Source organism: Anser anser (genome assembly GCF_964211835.1).
Source record: "Anser anser genome assembly, chromosome: 10".
Lineage (NCBI taxonomy): Eukaryota > Metazoa > Chordata > Aves > Anseriformes > Anatidae > Anser > Anser anser.
In genome coordinates, this window is record NC_139730.1 from 16,894,542 (window position 1) to 16,918,459 (window position 23,918).

Genomic DNA, 23,918 nt, shown 5'->3' on the forward strand with positions numbered 1-23,918 from the left:
AGTCGTGTTACCAATTTTTGTTGCCAGCTGTGTATTCTTCCAAGCATCACAGCTGATAGAACAAGGTTCATAACCTGCATCAGGTTTTCCTGGAGTATTTTTGCCGTATCAGCATTCATTAACAATGAAAACTCTACTGGCATTTCCAACGTGACCTCATCCTCTTGTCACATGCGAAGATGAGAGGAGGATCCAGAACTCAGCCAAAACCATGCAACAAGCTCTTCTCCTTTCTGCTCTTCACTGCAACTCTCCCATCGTGTACAGAAGTTGCATTAGACCACGACAGTCACTGATGACATAGTCACGTACCGAACACCGGAACCCTCTCTCACACCAGTCTTCCCTGTTTTGCAGTTTCATGCCTTGCTTCTCAATATCCCAGACAAGGCATTACCACAGCTGGGCTGGCCATACAGTTAGAAGAGAAAACCCTGACATCCTGACATGCTATTATCACAGCTTTTGAGGTGAAGTTCACAGCCACGCTGGAAGCCACGAGAGAGAAAAGGAGGCATAAAAATATTGATTACCACCTTAACAGGCATCAAAAAGTACAGTGTGCTCAATGTTTTTATCACGAATCATTCTTTTCTGATATTAGCACAAGTACAGCAGTAAAGACAAAAATACCTGCAACCCCTTGAAGGAACAGTTGTCATGAATTATGACGGAAAGTCAACACTATGTTACGAAACACTTGAGATGAAGTTAGATATGCATTTTTCATTAAATTAAAATTCATGTGTCTAGTTTCCACATTTAAATTTTCCAAAGTTAAACCAAAATGTGAAATAGCTGGGATTAATTTGAACTTTATTAGACTAAATTTACTCAGTTTCTGCTGATGTGTGTGTATATATATATATATATTTTTTACCTATTATCCTCCACTACTGCAAAAATGAAAAAAATACAGTTCAACGTTTAATGGAAAATAATCGGATTAAATACCTTATCAAACATTATTCAGAAGAACTATGGGAGAAGTGACTAAAATGCTACAGAATAGACCTAATCATGCTATCCTAACAGGCTACTATTTAATTTTGGACTTCACTGATAAGGGAATTGCTGTAACAACATTCACGTGAGCTTCAGTATTACCCATGTAGCAACTTGGTGAATAAACAAAAACCAGAGAGAGAATTTTGTAACAGAACTCTTTCCAGATTCATTAAACTTTCCTTCTTATCTAAGAAATATATAACAAGACTACACAAAATGCATTTGATTTATCTTTATAATGTTTCAATAAATCAAAAAGAAAAAAAAACAAGACAGTTCTAACACACCTGCAACAAAACCAATATTAAATCAAACCAAAACTCCTTTAAGACGTTGCCTCTATTAACACCACATAAATACACTAATAACAGAGTACACCTAATGAGTGGGAAGAAGAGAAAATGCATTTTAGTACTTTTTCAGATCCTGAAAATACAAATCTGTCTTCACAAATTAAAGCCTATAAAAAATGTCACCTTGAACGCTGAATACAGACAGCACTGTCCCCTTCCACCCTTCTTCAGCAGCCTGGATATGAAAGACCATGTCAGTCTGCCCTCCCCCCCCTTTTTTCTTTAAACTTGCCAAACTTATGTGTGAACCTGGAGAACGTATCAATTAAACTATAATAAATATATGCATTTCTCTGTAAACTCGCTTTTAACACTACCTTCTCAGTAAACAACTAGGATTACTAGATAAGATGAGCCCAATCAGAAGAAGAAAAACGTTTAATTACCACAGGTACTCTGATAAGCCTTAATTGTTTCTGCATTACCAACCTGATGAAAAGTGTTTCACTAAACACTGTAAGGGATACTCTAAGATAGGCATTAGCTAAAGAAAGCAATTTAAAATTTGGCATAGAATTATCCCACTTAATTATTCCAGAAATATTATATGTTTCTGAAAACTGCTTAAAATACAAATATGCCCAGTGTATCAAGAATGAGCTTTTAAGCACCGCAGTTCTAACATGCACATTTAATTAAATACTCCACTGTACATGTCTGCAGAGAACGAAAATTCAGTTCCCACTGTGCCTTCTCAAGGGATAGCCTATAATGTGTTAAGACCACAACAACTTCCATATTGAAAGAATAAAACATTTTTAATCCCTAACATTAACAGGTCATATTAGCTTTCCACTATAAAGCAAGTTATTTGAAGTCCTATTGTTAGTAAAAACTGTAAAGGCATCACCAACTGCAAATAAATAAGTAACATGGAAATCATGAAGACTAAGACAGCCCAGGCATACCGAAAATGTTCAAAAATATAGCATGGTTATCACTTATTTTTCCTATTCTGATCACTCATTCCTTTTTCATGTTTCTAAATGCTATTTTTGATAACTGATGAAAAATAATATAAAGTGTAATTTTGAAAACTTATTCACTGGATTATACTAAAAATTAGGAAACAACTTTTGCCAACATCCCTTTCCAGTCACATCGCAGCAGCAGAATTTTCTGTAATGCTGTCAACGTTCTTAATAGAACACAAGTCTAAGAATGCACGTTAATTTAACAGTGGAAATGTATTTATTTACATAACTTTTTTACAAACTGCACATGCCATTAGAACATTTATCCTATCACTACCTGCATTCTACCTTCTATTTTACGTTCACAACTAGGATCAGTAGGTTCAACTTCCTCCCAGACTGCCTCACTGGAAACAGGAGTACTGACAGAGTTTTTGACACCTATTTACATTTGTTAGTTTGAACAACAACAAAACATGAAAAATTAGTCTGAAAGACAGTTATATTTTCCCCAAACTAACACAATTGTGACACTAACGCACAGCTTAAATTGGCTTCAAATTGGTTGTCAATCATAATGCAAAAAAAGAAGCGCTGAAGATTATATTATGCTTTAGAACAGTATTTAATACTCAGGCCAATCTCTTTCAACAATATTCTAAACATGTTACAAGTAGCATGTTGCTTTAAATTCTTATTCTTCGCATAATTAGCAAGAATGTATGTCAGCCGATGTGATTGAAAAGCATATATATGACATTTGAAGAAGTCTTACATGCTGCAAGTTTATTTAATCATGATACAACTTTATAAAAGATGATACAATTCTGATTCAGAACAAATCTCCAGAGGCTTTATTAACTAGTGAAGCATTCCAAAAGTTGAATGAAAAAAATGTGAATAATGAAAAATCAGCCGCTGTCTTGAAATACATGGTGCTGATTCTGTTATCCAAGTAATAATATACAGAAGAATTTCCAGCACTAATACTGTTAGTTAGTTAGACAATTTGGTAAAATGGACAAATGCCCCACAAAAAGATCTAAAGTGCAACTTAGAAATTTGCACTGCATTAACATTTTATAGATAAAAATGCAAACATTTATACTCCTGGTGTCTTGACTATTTCAGAAATGATTCATGCATTTCATCAATGGAAGTGAACTTCATAACGTAATACCAAAAACCATGGATGCATAAGATGGGCATACTTCTATTTACTTACTCTATGAAATACATGTATGAATATGACAGAAAGAACATTTTAAAAACAATACATTGCCTGACAGCCTGGAGTTGCATGCAACCTCCATCTACACTGGTGTCTGTATTCTTCTGAGAAATGGGCTAATTCCCACGCAGGTAAAGAGTAATGTTTTCCTGATAACCAATGCACGAAGTGATGCTTTAAAACTGTAGGCATGATGCTTAGACACAAAAATGGTTAAACAAGCTTCCTTACAATAGGTTCTACGACTTTATTATGTGCTGTCTTAAAATATACTTCCTTTGTTCTAAATGTGCCATTTCATTGGTGCCACTTTGTGCCAAGAAAAGTTACGAACAATTATTCCCTATTGACCTTTTCAAGGCCAGTAATGTCGTCTGTAAAATTGGATCTGTCTTATTCAAGACAAAGAGTCATCATACCTATCACTATTCCTGTCACCTTTTTCTTATGCTTTTTCAATGAGATAATTGGAACTGCACTCGGCACTCAATGTATGGATTTAAGCTTTGACATATATAACAAGATATTATGGCTTGTTCTGAATTTCTTTCCTAATAACACCTAGCATTTTATGTGTATTACTGAAAGGCAAGTACTGAACTTGGTAGTTGGAGGAAACTACTCACAACCTCTTCCTGACTTATAAGAGTCAACGTAGAATATTTTTACATGTCTGCCTGCTTTAAGCCATTTCCTCACGCATCCCTCTGAGCTCAGGGCAACTGCAACCAAACAGAAGGTTTCTCATCTATCATAAAGTCCACATTCTGACTGCCTTACTATATCATATGCAAGATATTTAAGTGATATCTATTTTCATACTATGTTATTTTACATCCCTTAATCAAAGTACAACAATAATGAACTAAATGAACAAAAACACAGGTAAAGGTGATCATGAGCAGAAGACTTTAAAACTTCTCTCCATCATCCAACGTTTATCATAATTCACCGTTTAAGTCATACTCGGCAGCACATTTCCCCCAATAGCAGTAAGTCATGCACAGGATATCTGCTACATATATTTTCGATAAAGCAGCAGTCCTGTACAAAATAACATTGGAAGGAAGTGACACCAGATTTCACAGGGTAGTAATCCTCTCTCTTAACTCTGCCTCTGCCATTGAGCTGTTTGGCCTCAGGCAAGATACTTCAACTGAACATCTTTTCCATAGATATGAAGTGAGAACTTTCAGACTCTGTAACTGCATAATACTGTCATGAAGCTCATCATATTAACTGTTTACAAAATGTGTGAAGCAAGAACTTATGCACCAGAATACATACGTCAAGAGCTCCTTCAGTTTTCTGCAGGTCCATCCTGGTGAACTTGACCTTGGTGAGCTTCAGGTTTCTTTTAACCATCTGTTGAATCTTACTGCACTGCTTTTTTATGGGCAAATATCCATTTGTTTTGTAGACTGAAGCACATATGCAACATTTTCCTTATATCAGTTGAAGAAAGTTTTGGGGGTGAATAAGCCATTCCAGAATGAGCCATTTTTGCTGGAGTAGTTTGCACTTTCACTTTGAACTGTCAAAATATGACACAGCCTCACATCAATTGTAACTCTGTGAAAGTTGACTCACTAGGAGCTTTAGCCAAAAGCAAATATACCAGTTAGGTAGCATTCCTCCATTTTCAGAACCTGATAATTCCACCTTCCCTTCTTTTTTGGGGCTACACATACCTTTATGGCGACTATATGCAAAAAAAACAGGTAAACATGTAAAGCAAAAGAACTACTATATATGGATAAATATTTTTGTTAATCACAGGAGCACAGTAAAAAGGAACAGCATACATTACATATGGTTTGAAGAATGACTTAATAATACAGAGAAGAAGCCTGTCTCTGCAATATAATTGAAGTCCTCCAAACATAAATGTTGTATCAGATAAAACCTTATTTGCAAAACGAGCTTTTATTTCATTCTCACTTTCATTTTGGAGAAGGAGAACAGGATTTTGTTTTAATTGCTGGCATTTCAACCACTTCTTCTGATCATGGTTTTCAGTGGCTTGATAGTCATGACATGCCTAGAAAATGTGAATTTGTTGATGAAACATTACTCAACACTACTGTGTAGTCTAACTTAAGGAAAAAAAGAAAGGAATTTTGCAAACCTGCCTATCCTCCATACCTGGAATACTGTGCCTATGAACTTTGTCCTGTTAATTCCTGTCCTGAATTTTTCTGACAATTAGTCTTTCTTGAGCGAACGTTTTTGTACATATTTTGAATTTTTTTTGTAGAAAGTAAGAAGTTTTTGGAACACTGTATTTTTACATTAGACACAATAGACTTTTTCAAGCCCAGTAAATATGTTTATAATTAATGTAGTTTTAAAAAAATATATTTTTAATACACACATATATGATTTGTGAAGCACCTAGAATAGCCAGAGGCAAAAGTGCTTGTCTCTGTAAAATACTGCGTATGGAGATTAACAACGTGCGGCAGGGTATTTTGCTCACAAAGCTTTGACACATATGGGCTACATGAAGTAACGTTACATTTTGTTTATTCTACAGAATTTACAGTTTCCATCCTGATAGAGACACGAGACACAACCAGAAGTTAAAATGAAAACCGATGAGCACCAAGCATTACAAAGCCACGATATCAGTAACCGCCATTACTAAGTTAATGCAAAATTATCTGAGGGGAGTATAGATACAAGCTACCTGTTGGATCAGCCAGGTGCTGAACTTAGTAGGAAGATTTCTGGCTTCCCCCAATGGCCACGCATGCATTCTCTTTGCAATGCAGACAAGCAGCTCATCATATTTCATTAAAGGAAAAATAACTTAAGTCTAATATAGCATGCTCATGGGAAATCTTTAGGTAGCGGAAGCACTGCAAATTCATACCTTACCTTATTTCAGACTAACATTTGTTCTTGCCTATTTCCCTAAATAATCATTCCCCTAACAATACATATCATGTATTTTTAAGGTGTGTTACACTGAGTAACAGATAATAGTCTATGTACCCTCAGCCAATGGTTCCTTTGAAGGCTTTGCAAAACCTCAAAAACCTACCAACATGGAGTTTTAGTACGGGGTTACTTCACATTAAATCAAGTACTAATAGTTGAATTTTGTTATTATATTATTATAATTAGATCTTTAAGATAAAATTGTATTTAAAAACATCTCTTGGTTCACAGAATCCAAAGACTGAAAAAGACTGCGATGGGCAATGTCTCTTCTGTTCCCCACCGTGCAATGGAAACAAAGAAGCACCTATGTGCATTAAGAAGCTGCACCTACGTGGAGCCTGGAAGGAGGGACAAATGACATTCCTCCAGAGAAGCAACTCGGCTTACTCAGGGCAGGGAGGATTCCTGAGGCTGCAAGACGTGGGCAGGAGAGTCTTGGTGTGGAGCACAGCTCAAGGAGCAAGCAGCAAAAGCCATGGCACAGAGCACAGAAGGACCCATACTAGGGATGTGGCAGGGGAAGGGAGCGGCACGCTGCCCCTTGGAAAATCACTGAGGCAAGCAAACTAGCAGGGACTCCCCATAAAGATACCTTCAGATTCTGAGAAGTATATAAAAAACCTTTAATCCTGCCTTCTCTAGTTGTCGTTATAAAAGGTAACTATTAGAGTTTATTTTCCAAGAAAACTTGTCAGTAAAAGCTTATTGGTCCTGCCATGAGCAAAACCAAAGTGCATCTCAAACTAAGTAGAAAGAAGCATTGTCAGTTAATGATGGTGGGAAGCCAGAATTAGGCAAATTCAGATTGAAGTCTTGATTTTTAATAAGACTCCTTAACTATCAGAATACTATATGCTATATAGAATACTATATGCTATATCAGCATGGTGGAATGTCCATCACAAAGGCAACAACAGATGGCATTTCTGGAAATATTTTCAACTACCTGACATGACTTTGAAAGTAGTCTTGCTGTTCATGATCGAGGTTCTTTGGGCTGTTATTTTAAAAGGTCATATCATATGATTTTACTGATCGCTTCTGGCCTTACAATTTATTCAGCTATGAGGTATACAACACAAGAATGTCAGCAGATAAAACTCAAGCTTGATTTAATTACAATTTATGTAATTAAATACATAAGCGACATCATTCTAAAATGAAACCATGTTGAAAACTTACTGCACAGAAATGGCAATCACACTAACGCTGTTGTCTAATGGTTTGCAAGTGCACAGGGAGAAGCAAAATTTAGCTTCCCATTATTTCCTTCATAATAGATTCTTTTGTTTCATGATTCAATTATATCACTTTCAAAATTATTTCTCAACATGTGCCAAGAAGAGACTGATAATGAAAAAGTGTTGGCATTTCAGATCTGTTTAATTGAGCATTCCGTGTCCTTTGCCCAAATTAAAATAAAGGTTTGAGCAAAAACATTCTCTATAGCTCTAAAGCAACAGTCCGTATAACAGGCAGAAATATGGCCTGCTCTGCAGCACAGCATCATGGTAAAGATTTAATGCTTTTATGTGAAGAACCATAAATTATATTGCTTTATCCTGAAATATATATAACCATTCTATTCCAGTCATTACTAAATCAAATTACTTTCCTCCAGATAAAATTCATTTGACTGGGTCTAATGAGGCCATTTGACTTTTTAAGAGAAAGCTGAAACCATGTTATAAACATTAAATGACATGCAACTGTTTGTAATTCCAAAGCTAAATACTTCAGTCGAAGACTTGAAAATTAAATTCAGAATACACTATTTTAATCGACCATGTTAAGGTTCTATTGACTTCTTTTCATCCATATAGACTTTTAGTTTAATTAATTTATTACTAGTTGCCTGCCAGTATCATTTCTATATTTTTCTATAGTTTTATTTTTTGTGGAAAGTAACATATACTATTAGATCAAAAATTATCCTATATAAGCTATATTTATAAATATATACTATATATGCTAATATATGCTATATTTATAAATATATGCTACATTTTATGCTATAAAAATTATGCTATATATAATATATATTGAGGTTATAACAACTGCTACTGTCTTTACAAAAAAAAAAAGTATGCCTCTCTTCTACTCAGTTTTACTTATTGCTAGAGTGGCATTCAGGTTTGACCAAGAGCCAGTACATTCATCTTCACAATAATCACCTGAAAGCTGTTGACAAGAGTACAGTGCATGGCAGAAAGGGACACTGTGCATTTCCAGCACTATTTGCATCATGAAGAACAAAATCTGCTTAAGGACCAAAACATGTAGCTTAGTTTCCTCTTGTGTCACTGTGTAGTAAATGACAATAATAAACCAAAGCTACTACCCAGAATCTTCCAGCTCACGTACTTGAGCTGTGTATTGAGAATGAAGCACTGGATAACTTCCAGTTGTATTTGAAAATGATAACTTAGTTCAAATGGATAATTTTGACAGTTGCTCTGCTGGTTATTTCGCCTCCCTATCATTTCCAGGAGTGCAAAAAACACTTGCGTGTATATCTTTAGTAATTTATTTTTGTTACCTAGAAAAGTTTTTGGCCTTTGTCAAAACCTTTTCGTATCCCCACAAGTCTACTCCTCTCTTGTCCCCGTGCCTTCCCCACCTCAGTGAGCAGCAACAGGAGTTAACGTGCGGGTTTTGGGTATTTGCTTCCACGCATCCATTCCTTGCCAAGGTGCTGACTGTACCAACTGCTGAAAAACTTCTAACAAAGCAAAAAGTAACAGGATTTTACAGCAGCACCATGACAGGATACTTTGCAAGCAGGAACCTTATCCACGCTGCCTGGACATCCACTGGCCATGGGGGTGGATGAACACACATCAAGCAACATCAGTAATGCTGCTTTATGCGAATTCATACTAAAAGTGTTACTTTTTGCTTTCAAGACCTATGCACCAAAGATTCCTGAAACGGACAGATTTTGTGTTTGCTAAAAACCTTGAGCCTAAGGTACTTGATTGTGCCAGTCTGTTCAACAAGTGACAAACACGTCCCTTTGCCCTCCCCACTGACATGTACGTGATAAAACTGGTTCCTTCAAACTCCCTTTAAGATTTCTATCTTGCTACAAATTCTCCTAAATTTAGGGGTTTCCAGTAAAGATACAAATACATAAGATCATATAAATATAAAATAAACTATAACATATACGTTATGTAATTACATCTATACACCAGTGCTTCTCTGAATAAAAACATCCATACACATGAAATCTAACCTAAAATAATATTTTGAAAGCAGAAGAAAGTGAACAGCAGACCTATTTTAATGCCACTCAAAATAGCTGTAAATCTGAAATCCTTCAAAACTGACTCCTGCAGCTCTACAGTCAGCCAGAAAAACAGTGTTTATATCCACTGTGATCAAAACCACTTCAAACATAACTGCTTCTTGAACAGAATTTCGACCATATCAGACAGAATTAAAACTTAAAACTATTTCAGACATATCTGAGTTCAATTCTCCTTTCAACATATTCACTGAGGAAGAAAAAATATCATATATTACCTAATAGGATACTATTTTATCAAAAAATTTCCATGACAATGTCAGAACATGGTTAGGTTAGAAAATAAGAATTTTTTCTAAATTAGTTTCGTACATAAGAAAACAATATATATTTAAATGGAAGAGCCAGCTAGATCTGTAATCTGAAATTAATAGATTAAAAACAATGTGTTAGTACTCTAGTAATTTTACAGAAAATCTACATGAGTGAATTTCTGCTTCCATAGCAACTGCATTAATGGGTTCCTCCATATACACAGTACATTACTTCTGCAAGCGTCATGTTGCTGCAACAGTTCACCTCCAGAACAAATGCAAGTCCCAGAGAAATGCTGCACCGTGTAAATTAACCTTCCATAACATCTGTAGCAGAATACCCTGAAGAAATAAAAGCTCACGCTGTCTTGCTGACAAGGACAGGCATCAGAAAGCTATGCAAGCAGCCCCTCCTGACAGCAGCATAATTAGAAAGAGGCAGGTTGGAAAGGTCAGACACACAGATATTTTGCATGTCTTCCCCAAAATATTAATAGCTATTGCTTATTAATGTTTTCATTTTTGATCATCCTTCTGTACCATTGTTGTGTGTTTTGAGTTAGAATTGTTTTATTCTTAAACCCGCTTTCTTTGAAGTATCCTTCACAATTTTGAAGCAATCTATACAAGAACATTTTCATTTCCAGAACACACTACCTGTGCCACATGGTATTTCAGGGGAATGACAGAAACCTACTCCTGTTAAGCTCAGAGGCTAACAGCTAGCTAGAGATGCTATTCCTTAACTGCCTACCACTTAGATAAATTTTTGTAAGGGAAAGACTAGACAGATCTGGGATGAAATAGCAAAATACATATTACTTTGCAATAAGAATATCCCCAATATCACTATACATCAGAAAGCAAAACATACAGAACAAATTTCACAACAACCTCAGATCTCTCTATAGGCTTCAGAATTACAGACCAATCTACAAAAAAACGAAGAGGTCAAGGAAAATTGTTTTACCTGGGAAATTTTAAGCCTCATCATAAGTAAGCCCTCTCAGTAGATATTGCTTGAGTTCACTATGATAGGCAGCAGGTTAAAATTTTAATCAGCACTTACACACAATGCAAACCTTCAAGAACTTCCTACAACAACAGCTTCCAAAACTAAGAAAATGATAATTGTATAAATCTGCTTTAATTCACTCATTTCCTTCAGTACAAATTTTTGTGCAGATAAAGCTCTTTCCATTCAAAGTACTTAAATAAATTATATCCATTCAAATCCCTCAACATTATGATCTTCCAGAATTGATGAAATTGCCTGACAAAGAACATTACACGAAAACGCTCGTATAATAAGTGCATTCTTTTTTCTTAGCTTCCTAGCAGAGGAATTTACCAAGCAGAGCTCAAAAAAAGTATGAGGACCAGTAGGCACTGCTGCCCCAAAGACATCTCCTAAAACAAGAAACACAGTGCTTGAAAAAGAGGGGATGAAGACACAAGAGTAACAGTGTAATACGGTAGGAGTGTACAGGGAAAAAAAGGAATGTTGCCACAAAGCGCCTTTGACAAAGATGCATTCCAACATGGGGAAAAAAGTAAGGCTGAGAAAAAGAAATTTCAGAAAGTTCTCAAACCATTCTTAAAAAAATAAATTATACATAAGCTCCTGCCATAAGACAAAAGGAGATTAAGGGATGAATGAGAGGCGGAACCATGTTTTAAGACAGCAGCAAGTGAAGGTAGTAAACAAGACTGGGTGGCATAAGAAAACAGAACTGGGGATTATTGGGAAGGATGCAGGACGATTTTAAAGATGAACAGAAAGGTGTAGGTAAGGAAATAAAGGTGAGGCTGCATACTAAAGGTCCTCCTTCCTTCATACAAACCTCTGGGTAAGTACCAGACTCCAAGACATTTTGTTGAGTGAGCCAACTGAGGAGCTGAGACTTCTTTCAACTTTCTTCTTAAGTGTTAGGTATTTTTGTATCAGCCTGACATGCGGGAGACAAAAAGGAAGAAATGTTCCCTATGTCTCCAAGTCCTCACTGCTGCACTTTGTGCATGCACTGGTATGCAAAACCTTTTAATAGACCTTAAACCCCAACAATGAAACATTTGTTTGATCAAAGTTCTTGTGCCCTGAAATAAGTAATCCATGATCATCCCATTACCAGGATTTTCCAGTAATGAGGGCTAACATCCTTCTGCCACAGACACTGGTTAAAGCCAGCTGTAGATATGACAGTCTCCCTATTAACTTCAGTGAGGCTTAAATCACGAAATGCCCGAACAAGTACTTCGACTTCTTCAGAGCATATTTGCTCTGTTTTTTTTGTCAAGAACACAGTACTTAAAATCCCTCTGTTCTAGTATCAGTCTATGTTCTATTACATGGTAGTAAAACTTGACTATTATATATTTTCTTCAAATACCTGACTCCTCTTTTGGTCAATCGAAGGACTTAGGAATCTTTCAGGACAACAAGACATGAACAAATGCTCACCGATATGCTAGGTATTTCCCATGACCAGAGCGGAATAGTTCTAGGTACCTCTCAACCTTCCACAAATAACTCAATTCAATTAGGTGTAATCACTCAAGATTCATCTTCTGCTTTTTCTTACCTGCTTACATTTGCCAGCAAGAATATTCCTAATCCAGTAAATTAATATAAATGGAAATTATATAATGCACTTTAAGAAAATTTTAGTCTTCCATTCCCTAACACATATATTCCAACTTTCTACTTTACTTACTGTTTTTTCCACAGCTGGCCTTTTTGTTTTGGCTTGGAATGACAGCTTAAGACAAAAAGCCAAGTCTTGATTTTTATCAGACACCTAATTCGTGAGCAAATACTAGCTATGCAGTATTTATGGATAGCACTTCGGTACTGCCATGTAATTTTTCAAAGAAGCCTCACAGGATTTCATCAAACAAACAAACAAAGTTACATAAACTGAAAATTAAGTTCAAGGGCTAAAAGAACAGGCATTTATAGAAGGACTTCAGACTTTGAAAAAAAAATTATGCATCTTAAAAGCCTTGGAGTATTTGAAGGGAAGACTCTGGACGCCAGATAACAATCAGCAAATTATTTATCAGAGTAACCTTAAATAGCTTGGCTCGTTCCCCTTCTTAATCAACAAACAAAATCACAGCACAAATCTGAGCTCTACAGATAGGTATTCCAGATTAGCAGTAAGTTAAAAAGCTTGATATGCATAGGAGCACCTCATATCCACACGAGTGATAAAAAGAATGAATGTTTTCTGAGGCATTAGAGAAAAGAAATTGAGACGATTTAGCAGTTTGCATTTATACCTCGTATCTGTTCCTTCTAGGGAATTGTGCTATTCTGTGGCAAAACCTTCAGGAACCTCTCATGACTTAAACCCAATCCTTTGTGATGTAAGCGCTCCATGCAGATTACAAAGTTTTCACAGGGATCTATTTGAAACAAATCTCAAATGATCAAAAAAAATCTAATTTGTTAAAATTGGCAAGTATATATTAAATCCATGTATAATAAAACAAACGTTCTATAAAAGAAACAAACTATGTTTCCACAGCAATAAATGTGATTAAATTTGTATCAGGACTGGGGGCGTTGAGTACTGTCAAAGCATTTTACATATTCACTTTTCTTCTGAATTATATTTCTTTCATTTTAAGAAGCTAAGACACCTGAGCAAGAAAAAACCTGAAGTACATATACAGAAAGCAACGTTAAATAGAATTTCAAGGACATGTTGTTGTCCTTTCTTCATTATCATAAAAGACTCACTCCAAAACTTGATAGATAAGCACTTGAGTTTTTTTCTAATGTACAAAGCAACATTTTAATCTTAAACCAAACTTTCAGTTTTAAAGGCTTTTAATGATAATAAATATCTCTTAAGCATCTTCACTATTACAATGCAATGTACTGCCATAAGAACTCATACAGACAAATAACTGAAGACACTAGTTTGTAGCTGAGAAGCCTATTTTCAAGACAAGAAGCTAGACTGCAAAGTTCACTCTACGATTATTCAGGCACAAAACAAGCCTCGCAGTCTTGGTGCCCTCTGTAAGTGCAGATGTTTTCCCATGCATTTGTCTATATAGTAAGAAGGATTCAGCAGATGACCGCACTACATCAGTGCAACAATTCTCTGCCTTTATAAAAGATGCAACTTTGGAGGCAAAACCTGTGGTTTATTCTGGAAGGAAACTACTGTTCACAGTGACATGGACTAAGGTTCAACCAACTCGAAAGTCTTGCAAACTGATGTCTTTGAAAAAGCGAGGATATCAAAACAGATTTAATATTCATATTGCCTTATTCTCTTCCAACTATTTTTCTGAGTCCTTTGTGCTACGTGTTTTTTTTTTTTTTTGGTGGGGGAGTGGGATGGGGTGGGGGGCGTTCTGTGGCAGAACACTACCATTTTCCACCCAAATTTAGAACAAGAACCCAAAGGCACTACACTGAACACCACAGAAACCACTGCCCACTGATATACTCACTGGGTTTGTCAGCTTCATACTAACATTGGTGCAGTAAGGCCATCCTTGCTAATGCTGCACTGAAGCCATATTATCAGTTTTGGTTGTAGCTCTGCCCCAAAAGCCCCAACAACTTTTACAGCATATAAGGAAGGGGGCAAAATCTGTCCCAAATCCCAGAATCCATTTTTTTACTGCCGTCTGTGTTTTAAGGAGACTCAGAAGTCAACTAGAGCACCCAAGGAGGAACCTGCAATCAAAAAGATGGCATTTGGGACAACCCACCAACTTCTGACTTAGCACAGGAGCATAACGCCTCCAGGATCTAAACATCTAATTCCATCCCAAAGACTAAACACACCCTAAAACCTGTCAAGTAGCAATCCAAACCGATTCTAATTGGAAAATGCACCTATTGCCTTCAGTAAGAATTCTGCATTTGTTTGAGACTTTATCTATAAATGTTGCTCAACTGCTTCATATTTTAAGTGCACGACTTCATTCTCTTCCCAATAAGACGACTTCCAAAGAAGGAATTAATGAAAATTTCAGGGAGAGAATAGGGGAGTTAGAATAAAAGAGGGACTAGGAAAGGAGGAAAGGAAGAAAGGAGGAATATAGTTTTGGGAGTATCTGTTCAAAATTATGTCAGGTATTTCCCTGAGAAATGTCTATTTATGCCTGAAAATCTCTCATCAATTAATAAAATATTTAATCAAAATCTGCAGAAGTATATTGGTCATCTGTCATGTACATGTGACTATTCAACATTACAAGATCTGACTATTAGTTTAAGCATATGCCAAAAAGAACATACACTAGTACAACAGAAAAAAACTTCTCAATTAAAATGCAAATAGGTATTTGCTTCCAACACTACTTTAATATTAAAATGCTACATGATTCTGAAAAAAGACAGGTACTTTTTTCATGTATATATTTCAACACATGAATATTTTCATGTGTTTTGTTGTGTGTTTTTTTTTCCACTTCTTGCTTTCTATTTTCTTGTTCTCTTACTGCTTTCCAGTACTAAAACTATCCTGACAAACAGTCCTTAAAAATCAGTCTTTATTTAAATGCCCCAAGAACGAAAAAATAACTCTAAAATGATTTTGATTACCAATCTCTACAAGTAATTAATCCTAACTGCTGTGCCTCAAATGGAAAACAAGAAACCTTGTTGTAGCTCCACGCAGTTTCACCAATACTTTCCATGCTGCCCAGCTAAACAGCTCCAGTGATACCATAGAAACATTGCTTTATTCCTTTTATCCAAATTAGAGGATGAACAACACGCAGTCACTAGTATTGCCTTTATATGCATGGATGAAACAAACATCAAATTAGTTTTCTGTTCCTAGGTTAGTATCAGAAATTAAATTTTTTACATTACTATTGCATAAACTGATGGAAGAAAATGCTGCAGTGATTCTTACTCAAGCAGTCAATTTAAACGGGCCCAAAAATTTCATTCAAACTATTGCCTACCCTCTCCCTGGCCAGAGCAGAAAAAAGCCTGAAGCGCTATTGTGAACAGCCTTGGTGAATGCACATGGGGCGTGACATGACCAACCTATTTCCATTCACCAGTTGTGGAGAACAGTTCAATTCATCGCTGCTGCCCAGGACGGAAGGGCCGTTCAGCAGGACTGTTTGCACACAGAATAGCTGCAGAGCAGTACCACATCGCTGGCTATCATTCCCAGGCTTCCTTTCCTGCCTGGCTCGCAGCAGGTACAGGACCATTTCTCACTTCCCTCTGACAAGGACTGCTTCTATTCTCCAGACCCTAGGCAGGCCCTGCTCAACACGGGTTTTTCTCACCTTGCCAAGGTAAGCTCTAAGCAACATACTCAGCTCTCCAGGCCCTAAAGGAGAGAAGCTGCTCTAGCAGTGATTACAGGACAACTGTTTGCTACTGGCAGCGGTGCCCTGCAGTTGCTCACTGGGCCCTATTAACAAAAATTCAGTCCTCCTCTTCCCTCCCTCACCGTCCCGACAGTATCATGCGCTGTAGACATGCTTGTGTATCTCTATGGGAGTGTCTGCATATGTATACATAGAAATACACACATTTACAGATAGTTATTTCTCCACCTCTCCACATGAGAAAGTTTCTGCTCCTCCATTCTGTCCATGTCTAAGTGGAAATTGATCAGAAGGGGGAGGAGAGGCTCTTACACCTTTCCTGTATATCCAGCTTTTCCAGTACTACATGGGAAAGCATGAATATTTTCCTACCAATTCCTGATAGCTCTCACTCATTTATTAAAAAGCACAACACTAGATACATAAAAACACTGATACAACTATACAAATTACAGAATAAATGCAAAACAAGCATATAGAATATCTTTATATATATATTTAATTGTAGTAGTAGATATTAAAGCTTTTTTTTGAAAACCATATGGCAAAACAAGTTGGGGGGGAGGAGGGAGGGAGATGGGGGCAAGCAGTAACTTCCTGATGCATTTACCTCTGCATGTAGAAGTATACTCAAAAAACACGTATATGCTGTGGTCACTGTGCTGTAGTACTCTAAACAACAGGTCTCCGCAAACAGAATAAAGCTACTGAACTACTCCGATGGGCTCAATTTTCATTAAAAATGCCAGCTAACGCATTCTCCCAATTCATCTTCAACTCAAATGGAAACATAAAGATGTAACAGATACATTTTTTCAATTCTACTGCTCTACAAGAACAAATACGACAACACTATTAATGAACATGCTAGGCTGATGGCCAAACATATCACCTGAAAAGGGATCAAAATAAACCAAAAGACTACTGCTTTTTCCCTTAATCAGCTTTCCAGTACTCATTTTTTAGCCTTTTAACATTTCCACACCTGTATCTAGTCAATGAAATAACCCAAACTTTCTTGTGTTGATACAGCTAAAACAAGCACTTTTTATTCGTCTTTTGAAATACATTTAATCATAGTCATGCCTAAAAGACTCAGTTATAGTGGACTCTTAGGGTTTAAGAGTAGTTAATGCTTTCCTTATGACTGCATGGTAAGAAGCGACATGCAGTAAAATTAAGAACAGAAAAGGAAGTAATATATCTAAAATGCGGAAAAATTACTGAAAGGAAAGTTACTTAAGAAGCAAAGGTAAATATTGTGACATTTCTAATTTATAAACAAAAAGCAAACATTAAAGGAGGCTGCAAACTTCTAGTGAATGAACTGAGAACTTTACTGAAAGACAGATGAGACATCCTAATAATAATAGTAGTAGTAATAATAATAATAATATAGCTCCTTCCATGCTTACAAAGGAAGTGAGGCAGATGTCAGAAGCAGAGATTAATTTCCCAAGGAGGAAGAAGAAATACTGAAGGAAATAAGATTCACGCCAAGAAAGAGTTCAAGGAATTAAAATGTGCAGAGGCTGCCAAAACTTCAGGACCAGATGGGATGCAGCCTGTATTTCTAAAAGAAGGAGCAAAGGAGATGGAAGAATCATTAGCAGATATATTTAGAGAGCTTGTGAGAACAGGGGAATTACTGTTGGACTGAAGAGAGGCAAATGTAACACCCATACCGTACCCTTCGTTTAAGCAGCAGCAATGATTCTGGAGCTGTGACAGTCCCCGATCGCAGGGCACTGTGCTAGCATTAACTGCTGCCATGGCAGCATGACACAGTGGGAGCAGAAGGGCCTGCTTAAGGGTAATTAAGATGTGCTTGTTTAGAACAGTCAAGTGTTATGCCCCAGCAGGCTCTCCAGGCAAAGCTGTTTGGGGTCTTTTAAAATTTTACCACCAGGGGTAGCTAATTAGCAGATGGATGCTCAGAGCCCAGATTCTGACAGGGATGACAGCTGGTGGCAGCTGGGCCCACGAACAGCCCCTGTAGAAGAGGTATGACAAACCCAGACAGACAGACCCAGGCAAGAAAGAGCTGTATGAAGTGCTAAGCAGTGAAAGGGGACACGGAATGAGCATTCTAAATAGATGCTTCACTTTGACACCTCTTCTCCTCCCCTTTATAAAGGCATCTTTGATTCACTTCCTCTGTTTTCATCTAAATTTTTGTTTCTTTCTCTCCCAGCCCACAGTTTTACTGGGTCATTTTCCATTGCTGTCATTCTTCCTCTTCTGTAATATTCAAAGAAAATGGCACTGGGACCAGATTATTCTCTCAGTTGCTTCCATCTAGTAGAGAAGGAGAAATTTCCAGGCTTAGGAGGGGGGAAAAAAAAAAAACACACAAAAAAACAGTAAGGGGTGAGACAACACAGTTAAAGATCTAAATATTCATGTTAATCTACATGCAAAAAGCAATTTGGGACATTAATGTAACCACTTTATACACACACTACTTGCAAACTTTGATGACTGCATTTACCAGAGTCCCTTTCTCTGTTCTCCAAGAAGCACTGATTTGCAGCCTAGAAAAGCTGTTCATGAACTAGGGACGCACAAAGAACTCATCTCCCAGGAAGGAGAGGGAGGTGGAAATGTCAGTCAATCTGTGTCTTCCCCACTTCATACACATGTGCACACACATGCAAAACCTCTTCTTTTTGGCAACTTACGGTTGCATTTAAGTGTGATTTTTATACTTGCTAACAGACAGGAAGACAGGAGCAATGCAAGACTGGGAAAAAGGGTTCGTCTAAAAGCAAAACAAAACCCTGAAATGCCTCAGATGTAACACAGTCACCTTTCGAGAAAATCTGATCACAATTTGACAAACTATGTTTTGTTATTCCCTGTCTAGAAGAATCTCCCAGTTTATGATCCCTGCACGGAAACAGCAAGGCCATGGTACAGCCCAAAATTGCATACAGAAGATTTAGCACTTTAACTTAAGAATAAAATTAAGCTCAATAGTACTATTAATATTTTTAAAGTTTTAGGGAAAACACCATTTATCTATTGTGTTAATGCACAGGAAATAAAACACTATGTTACCAATATCCACAGACTGATTACCAATAGCAATGTTAAAGTTGGATTGTGCAAGTGTGGTTGATCAGGTAACCGTGTTACTATGGCACATGTAGGGGCATGTGCATATCTAAAATTACACACATCTAGCATCTTTTACAAATACCTTTGAAACCTACTTTCTGAGAAATGCCCTATTAAAATCTGATCCCTTGAATCTTCCAAGTGGAAAACAAACAAACAAAAAAACTACTGATAGAGAGACAAAAACAATGTGCCACTAATTCAAAGAAATGATGCTGAAGAGCTATTAGAAGTGGCAAGAGCTGCACAAATTTTAACTTGAAAAAACTAGTACTCCTAGGAAAGCATACAATTGTTGCATACATGAACTGGAGAACAGGTTTTTCTTAGAGATTTCTTAGTATTTAACTTCAATAGTCATCAATCATTACAATGTCTTCATAGGGTTCACTTTATAGCTCTAAAAGTTACAATGGTTTTCCAGTGACGGGTGGAGGGAGGGAGTCAAACATGAAAAAGTTGCTTTCAGAGCACAATTTTTAGTTTTCACTAGGTGTAGGTTACAACGTTGTCAAATAATCCCCTCTAAGCACTAATTGCAGTACTTCATTTAACATTTGTATGAGTACTTAGACATCTAGGACAAAAGGTACATGACGTCCACAGGAAAACGTGTCTGAAGACACTGATCCACTTTGTGTTGTTCTTGCAGAATCTTGTTAGCAGTTCTCAAGACTGCCAAAGAAAACTTAAATAAAAGGGATTTCTAGTAAGTGAATATACAAACACAAAGACTACATCTCCTCTTATCTAAGCCCACAGGAATAAAGAAACAGACATAAGAAACTGATACTTATAAGCATGCAATAGTCAGTATTCAACCCTATCCCAGTGTGTCAGAACTTCTCAAAACTCTGTAACTTAAGATGTAGGGTTTTTACACAATGTTTTGTTAACCTTTAAACTAATACTTCAGTCTCAAAGAGGAGCGTTTGTCTAATAGCAGGGCTCCTAACAAACATGCTGACTAACAAACCCAAAAAATATACATGCCAAAATTATATTGCGGAGAGTGATCAAGGGATAAGCAGAGTGATATTCTCCATCTCATCTCAACATTACACAAGCTATCAATGGCAACAATGGCATACAAGGTGACGGATGCCTATAGGCTCTGCAACTCTCCCAAGTGTGTGCATTTATGTTTACTTGTTTTTAATCCTACAGTCCTGATCCATTTATGCTAAAAATTGTCTCTTCACTACACAGATCATCTATTTATTATTATTCCAGCTGCCAAAACCAAGTCTCTGCTTGAGAAAAAAAATGAAATTCTAAAATTCCAGTCAGATCTGATCACGATTCCTAGTTCAGGAGTTTTGTTGTTACTGTTGTTTTAAATAACCATTTTTATTTTTATATTTTTTATTCTGCCTCTTAGCATATCAGGAGGTCCCTTCATTCAGATAATGGACCCCTTTCCTCTCCAGCACAGAGTTTAGCATCACATTTTCCTTCCTCAAGCATGAGAATTGACAATGCTCCATTTCAGCTTTCTGAAGTCACGTAGAAAAATCACAGATATATGAAAACAACTTTCCACAGTCCAACAGGAATCAAATACTCATAAGTCAGTAAGTCATGTTTCAAATGTTAATTATGTATGAAAGTAGGTACCTGGTACCAAAATTAATTTTGAACACATATAAGCAATGCAAAAAGTAGTTTAAAAAAAAATCCTGACACCTTTAAGCACTATGCTTGAAAATTAGCAGGTAGTTTTTCCCCGTATTCACCTAATTTAAAAGTTTAAAAGGTAAAAATAAGATTTGAAATGAAATTGTTGTTGGAAAGATATCCCAATAAGAATCCAAATATTTGGCTGGCTAAGGCACAAGTATCTCAAACTACAGTCCGAAGAAGGACTGACAGAACGCCCTATAAAAGAGATTCCTTCTGGATAATAAAGACAGATCAATTGCAAGGAATATATATATATGCAACTTCACTGTTCGGGAACAGGTTGTTTCACTTGTGAGGAAGATCAAACACTAAAAAACTAACAGAAAACCATAATGATTTAGGTAACTAAAGAATCCACAAAACACTGACATATGTCTTGGCCAATTTTGTTTTTTAAATAACCTGCTTTTACACTTTTACATTTCAACCTTTATTTTTCCTGTTTTTACGTTTCAACCTCAATATGCATTTCTACTCTCAGAAATATGCGTGTATAATTCTGTATGCAAATTTGATTTAAATATACTGAAGAAATAAAATCAGGCAAATGGACAAAATCTCTTACGGCAAAAAAAGGGAGATATGATCATGAAAACATGGATTCATTCAACTTTGATAATGGAAATATTTTTGGAAGAACAGAAGGATATGGAAATAGAATTTTCAAGTAAATTGATACAGAACATGAAATATAAATTTGGGTTTTCAGTTTGAACACTCAATTCAGTGCTGAAAACACACTAGAAAATAGCAACACAAGAGAAGATTAGACATACACCTGCCTGCTTCTAAAATACAGAGGATATGTAACTGCTTATTACTATATAACAGACATTTTCAGCAACTGCTTTGACATTTATTACATGGGAATTAGTGATAACAAAATTTGCAACAATTATTTCATCTACTGCCCAGTAAGAACAAATAATTGATTTTTCTTTGTTTTTATTAGTCACCAAAGCAAGAATGATCTTTTATCCTAAATGTAGAGCAAATGAAACATCTTTTCAGTCTTTGGTCCTCTTGTTTCTCTGAAGAAATATCTGAAAATAAATAGGAAACCTATGTAAATTATTTACTTCCAATCTTCATCACAGTCTCCTTTTTACTATATAGAAGACCAGTAAAAAATGAAGAGTCTAATATTTTATATCACTTTGAACACTTAGGTATCAATTTCTGTATTTTTATAGACAATTCAGTGAAATAAAACAGCTGATCAAGTTACAGAAAGATAAATTATTCCCGCCATCCATGTGTATGTTCAGCTGGCGTAAAGCAAGCCTTATAAGCTGATTCCACAAGTAACTGTGAAATTGCGCATTAAAACGTCAAAAACTAAATAAGTAGCAAAAGCATATGACTTTTCACAAGCAAATCACAGAAGCAATCTTTTGTCTACATTTTCAAACATTAACCAAAAATAAAGCTACATCCATTGCTGTGGAAAGACAAGCAGAAGACAACAGTGGTGAAAACCTGCCTTATAAGAGCGCTATATAATTCCTAAAAACTTCTTTATTGGCACTAAAGGAAAGGATCAGTAATTAAATGATTAAAGAAGAATCAATGATAACCACTGAAAAATGAATGGCTTCTCTTGGAGATCTGATACATAAATATAGTTCAGTGCCTACAGAGCACTGCAGTGCAGTTTAGATTGGCATGCCAAATGAATTTAACAAGCAATAATTTTACTAGATGACAGACTTTTTTCTTTGTCTATAATTTATAAATAGGAATTCTCCACAGCCTAACTTTATATTTCTTCATTTTTTAAATAGCCCTTTTTTTTCTGCAACTGTCTTCCATGTGTTAATTATACTTCACACCAAACTTCATTCTAAACATTTCCCTGACATCTGTCTGTGCAGATGTTGACAGTGGATTAAAAAAGGAAAAACATACCCAGGAAAACATTCGTATTCACTATCCACTTTTTTTAGTTGTAGTATAAGATACTAACTTAATCACCATTTCTTCAATAGTTCTCCAGGTCCAGAACTTCGGTTCATGTAACAACTTAAATGAAATCCAGTATGGGAACTGAAATGTACATATCCATAAAAAATTATTTTCAAAGAAAGCAGAGGCCATACTCTTCTCACGAGTCTCTCAGAAGTCTATTGTGCCAGAGGGCAAAAGTCAAATCACTACCATCACTTATCAGAGCCAATACACAAAATATGCACCTCTCAAATAAGAAACAGAAGAGGAAAAGGCAGTAAACATCAGTAGATGTTTGAAGAATTTTTGTTCAGTGAAATCTTTTAAGAGATTTGAATACTAAGAAATTTGATGAAAAAAATAAGCAAGACGTGGTTCCAATGTCATCATGTAATCAATCTGCAGTCATTACACTCCAACAGTAAATAATCTATTAAGAAATTTTAAAATCTGAATCTGTATGTCATGTACTCCTCCAATAGAAGTGTAGCAACTGAAATAACTCAAACTAACCAGACTCATGAGATCAACACCACTAAATGAAACAGTATATTGCCTTTTAGTCACTGTTTCTTCCTCTTGCTAATTGTAATTGACACTCATAAGTTTCTCGTATTAGGAAACAGCATAATAACAACTAGTAAAGAGTAATGGTAGGCTCAGACAAAATTCTACCAGTCTATCAAAAAGAAAGAAAAATATTTACAGATTGCGGTAAATTTTAAACCATTTTAAATGCACGTTGCTTGTCATGTTTAAAGGGGTTAACTCATTGATCTGGACACACTGTCAAGATTTTTAAGGAAAAATGCAGAAAGGAAATGAATATCT

At 36.1% G+C, this 23,918-nt stretch overlaps 1 protein-coding gene across 14 annotated transcripts in view; it reads right to left on the reverse strand.

Moving 5' to 3' along the window:
- The window catches only part of ENTREP2 (endosomal transmembrane epsin interactor 2), a 148,713-nt gene that overhangs the window by 73,743 nt on the left and 51,052 nt on the right, over positions 1–23,918 (reverse strand). For 3 of the 14 annotated variants that reach the window (XM_083851024.1, XM_083851031.1, XM_083851023.1), the window contains exon 3: positions 4,794–22,183. The exons of 10 other annotated variants lie outside the window; for them this stretch is intronic. Coding sequence is in view for 2 of the 4 variants with exons in the window: in XM_083851031.1 (XP_083707157.1) it covers positions 4,794–4,871 (78 nt within the window). In the remaining 2 variants the exon portion in view is untranslated. Of the gene's footprint in view, positions 1–11; positions 947–4,793; positions 22,184–23,918 lie in introns of those variants that run through there. One more of the 14 variants, XM_083851029.1, reaches the window with a different exon arrangement.